General features: G+C 36.6%; 1 protein-coding gene across 1 annotated transcript; it reads left to right on the top strand.

The window, feature by feature from the left end:
* The first annotated feature begins 372 nt into the window (after positions 1 to 372).
* Positions 373 to 2,828, top strand: LOC116203434. The gene is made up of 3 exons (XM_031535164.1): positions 373 to 1,859; positions 1,971 to 2,364; positions 2,442 to 2,828. The coding sequence occupies exons 1-3, from the start codon at positions 373 to 375 to the stop codon at positions 2,826 to 2,828; spliced, it is 2,268 nt and encodes a 755-aa protein (XP_031391024.1).
* The last annotated feature ends 2,074 nt before the right edge of the window (positions 2,829 to 4,902 follow it).

Here is a 4,902-nt window from a genome sequence, read left to right as displayed (position 1 = left end):
TAATGCTGGTGCCTGATGGAATTGCTTATGTTATTGTACTGAAATTGTGCTAATTTTATGGGTAATCTAGTTGTCTTCATGGTTCCAATCTTCCAGATGAAATTGTGATTTATGTTTCTGAATCTTGGTGATTTCAATTGAATCTTGTGCTGATGAATTTGTTCTAATTGTGGTGATTCTGAAGAAATTGTGCTGATGAAATGAAAGTGCCCATTTGCCCTGTATGTAATAATGCTGATGCCTGATGGAATTGCTTATGTTATTGCACTGAAATTGTGCTAATTTTTTTCCCGCATTGTGCTATAATTTTCTATTGAGTTAGATTTGTTGAGTGAGTGATTATTAAGTTTGGAATCTTTGGATTGAATAGAGATGGCTTCTGCAAGTGGATCTGGGAGTGCATCGGCTAGTAATACTGGGGCAGTAGCCAAATCTAGGAAAAATGCAACTGGAGTTAGAGATGATCCGGCTTGGGCGCACGGTTATGAAGTTCCAGGAGAGAGGCTGAAGATTAAATGTAAATATTGTGACAAGGTAGTTTCTGGAGGTCCCTATAGGTTGAAACATCACTTGGGATGTACCAAGATTAACGTGGCACCTTTTCCAGCTGTTCCTGATGATGTTAAGAATAATATGCTCGCTATTTGTATGCGTTTAGAGGATCTTTCAGTGAAGAAAAAACAAGCTAGTAGTTGTGGTTTAGAAGGTGATGATGTTGTAGATGTTGGTAATGATGATGAAGATGCAAGGGTTAATACAAAGAGAAAGGGAAATGAAACAGCTGAAATTTCTAGTTTCTTTAAGAAGAGGAATTTGAACATTCAAAGCAAGCAAAAACAATCAACAATTAATCAGATGATGAAGAAAGATTTGAGAGAGGATGTTTGCATGCAGATTGCTCGTTTTTTCTATACAAGTGCAATTCCATTTAATTGTGTCAAGAATCCTGAGTTTGAAAAGATGTGTCATTTGATTGGGAAGTATGGTATTGGATTGAAACCGCCGTCTTATCATGAGCTTAGTGATAAATATTTGAGAAAAGAGGTTGATAATACTATGTCATTGCTTGAGGAGCATAAAGCTATGTGGAGAAAGTCGGGGTGTTCTATAATGTCAGATGGTTGGACTGATAAGAAGAAGAGGTCCATATGCAATTTCTTAGTGAATAGCCCTAAGGGAACAATTTTTTTGACTTCCAGTGACACATCAGACATCTCTAAGACTGCAGTGAAAGTATTTCAGATGATAGATGATATAGTGGAGCAAGTTGGGGAAGAGAACGTGGTTCAAATTGTCACGGATAATGCTGCTAATTACAAGGCAGCAGGTGAGATGCTAATGGAGAAACGGAAGAAGTTATTTTGGACTCCTTGTGCAGCTCATTGCATAGATCTTATGTTAGAGGATTTGGAGAAGAAGATTAAGGTACATGAGCTGACAATAATGAAGGGTAGGAAGATTACGACATTCATTTACTCGAGAACACTTCTCATCACAATGCTGAAGCATTTCACCAAGGGCAAAGATTTGATTAGACCGGCTGTGACTCGCTTTGCCACTGCTTATCTGACTTTGGGATGCCTCTTCGACAATAGAAATGCTCTAAGGACAATGTTTGCATCCAAGCAATGGAAAGGGAGTCGATTTGCGAAGTTAGAAGGTGGAAAGTATGCGGAACGTGTTATTATGGATACCAGATTTTGGAGTAATGTTAATACATGTTTGAAGGCTGCATATCCTCTCATTAAGGTCCTCCGCATGGTGGATTCGGATGAAAAGCCCGCGATGGGCTTTATTTATAATGAGATGGAGAAAGCTAAGCAGAAGATCAAAACAAACTTCAAGGATGATCGGAAGAGGTAAAATTATTTATAAGCTGTTATAACTTATATGCTTAGTCTTTACTTACTTATTTATCATTATATTTGAAATTTGTAAGTATCTAATAATGATTTGTTTCATGATTTTAGCTATGATCCTATTTGGAAAGTTATTGATGAGAGATGGGAGGTTCAACTTCATAGGCCTCTACATGCTGCTGCTTATTACCTGAATCCCCAGTTGCATTTCTCTTCTGAATTTAGAGCTGATAGAGAAGTTATGCGTGGATTATATAAGGTTATGGATCGGATGCTAGATGATGAAGAGAGGGATAAGGTTGATTTGCAGCTAGAGGAATTCAAACATGAAAGAGGACTCTTTGGATTCTCATCTGCAAAGTCTATGAGGTTTAAGAAGACACCGGCAGATTGGTGGGAATCATATGGTGCCGATACCCCAGAGTTGCAAAGATTTAGTATAAGGATATTAAGTTTGACCTGTAGCTCTTCGGGATGTGAGCGTAATTGGAGTGCTTTTGAAATGGTATTTTATGAATATGAATTTCGTTACCTTATCAGAATTCATGTTAATATATCAACTAATTGTTTTGTTTTGCTTAGGTACACACAAAGAGAAGAAATCGGTTGCATCAAAAGAAGATGAATGATTTAGTATTTGTGATGTACAATTTGAAGTTGAAAGATAAGAAGATCAGGAAGCAAGTTGATCTTCAAGTAGATGACATTTCTTCCGATGATGAATGGATTGTCGAAGATGAGACAGAGAATACCGCAACTTTAAGTCATAATTTTAACTTGCGTTCTCTTGGTCGTGGGGATGATGGTGATGAAGAAAGTGAAGGTATTCAAATTGGCGATGAACATGCAGAGAATATGCGCACACAAGAGCATGGCACGGTTGATGACTTAGAACTTCCCGAAGAAGATGAGTTTGATATTTTGTATGATGATGATGTTGGTGATGATGAAGATTTGGATGAGATTTGATCTATTTGTTCATTTTATGTTATGACTTATGACTTATGTTGTTAACTTTTTATTTCGGGAGTTTGAGTTATGATTTGAAATTTTGGACCTTGAATTTCGATAATTTGTAACGATATTTTGTGTTTTTATCATTTTATGACTTATTGTTGATTTGTTGGTTAGAATTGATTTTTTTTGCTCAGGAAAATATGTTACATATATATATATATATTTTTTTTTAATTACAGGTAGAATCTTACGATTCACGATTCGAATCGCGATTCACGATTCTACGACCCTCGACCGATTCTAGGTAGAATCGCGATTCTGAAAACCTTGGATAATACATTACTAAATCCACTCTTCTGTATTGCCAAACAACAAATTATTTTTTTCAACAGAATACATCACCATATTCACTATTTTGTATTGTCAAACAACAAATTATTTTTTTCAACAAAATACATCACCAAATCCACTGTTCTGTATTGCCAAACAACAAATTGTTTTTTTTCAACATAACACATCACCAAATCCACTATTCTGTATTGCCAAACAACAAAAGATTCCAACAACAAATCCAACATCAATCTATACAGACACGTTTTCCATCAACATTAATGCTTATACGAAACCAAAAGGGAAAGATTCCATCAGAGACGTTTGACACTCGAACTCCCTTGTGATAATTGTAGTCCCATTTTTGTGCTCCCCTCTAACTTTTTATGTGTCGGTCTCTTTTGTGCTTGGGCTTGAAGTTGGTTGGCTGTCACTATCTGCCTTGACATATCAGCTTCCCTAGCCACGAGCAATTCGCCTACACTTCCTGGCTGCACTTACACAGACATGTATTATACAGTTATGTTTCCATTAATAATTGGTAAAAGTAAGCAGAGGATGACATGCATTATAACAATTCACTCACATTCATTACAATGTATTCTCTATTATCAAAAGGCCTTGTTGCTGTAATGCTTCTATTTTGTTCTGATGACTGAGTTGAGGCTGCATGGTCTTTGTATGTAGTTGCACTGATATCCGTAGTTTCTGATTGAAGGTATGATATCCCCTTTTGTGTCTTGGATTTTTTCGTCCTTCTTCCATCTTTAAAATCCCCATGCCTTTTCTGCCTCTAATTATGATGGATGTTTAAAGTGAGAAATAAAATGATACAAGGAATCATATATATAATATCTAGTATGTAACAACATACATATTTTTCCCGAACATACCCTTGAATTTTGTTGGGTTGGCATTTGTTGCATTGTAGGAATAAGGGAGATTCATCTCTATCAAAAAAAATAATTTGTTAAACTTAATTGACTCTCTCTATCATCTCTTATCGTCTAGGATTATCTTGGAGGATTGCAGCTGCTATGTTTGACCAAATTTGGATCTGATAACATCGTATTAGGCAGTCTGAATGCAAGAACAAGAGGACGAGGATGTTTACATCAAGGGGCAGCACTGTGTTTCCTACTTCGGGTTCCATGACCAGGATAATTGCGATGCATAGAAAAAATCTTAAAAAATTCGATACCTCTGATTAAGGATGCATTAAGAATAATAATTATGATAATAATTAAAATCTTAAAATGTTCTTATCGGTTCAGTGTTGTCTTTGGCTCTTAGATTACATATCCTCCTATTATGCCCAAGCTGCCTACATAGGCTGCACGTATTAGCTGTACCTTTACGAGACATTTGCTCAACCCCATCTTTTCCAATAGTAGTCCTCAACACTGTTCTTCTTCTTAGTTTCTTGGGTCTGCCTTTCTTCTTCTATAAGACCGGTGGTATTGGTGGTTCATGCATGTTAGTTTTGTCCCAAAACTTGGGGTCCCTCATAGGCTCCATCACCTTCCCATAAGCTTCTAAAAACATCTCATTCTTGTAGAAGCTATGAACGGAATCACCAGGGTCTAAACTCTTATGTAATAAGGCACAAACAACATGACAACAAGAAATTCCAGAAAGCTGCCATGCCCTACAATCACATGATTTATTCTTGATGTCAACCACAAACTTGGTGCCCCAAGCCTCGATCTCATAACCATTTTCACCATTCCAAATAACATGACAATACCTACTCAGT

Source organism: Punica granatum, chromosome 1, assembly GCF_007655135.1.
Source record: "Punica granatum isolate Tunisia-2019 chromosome 1, ASM765513v2, whole genome shotgun sequence".
Taxonomy (NCBI): domain Eukaryota; kingdom Viridiplantae; phylum Streptophyta; class Magnoliopsida; order Myrtales; family Lythraceae; genus Punica; species Punica granatum.
This window is presented reverse-complemented; position numbering and strand designations above follow the sequence as displayed.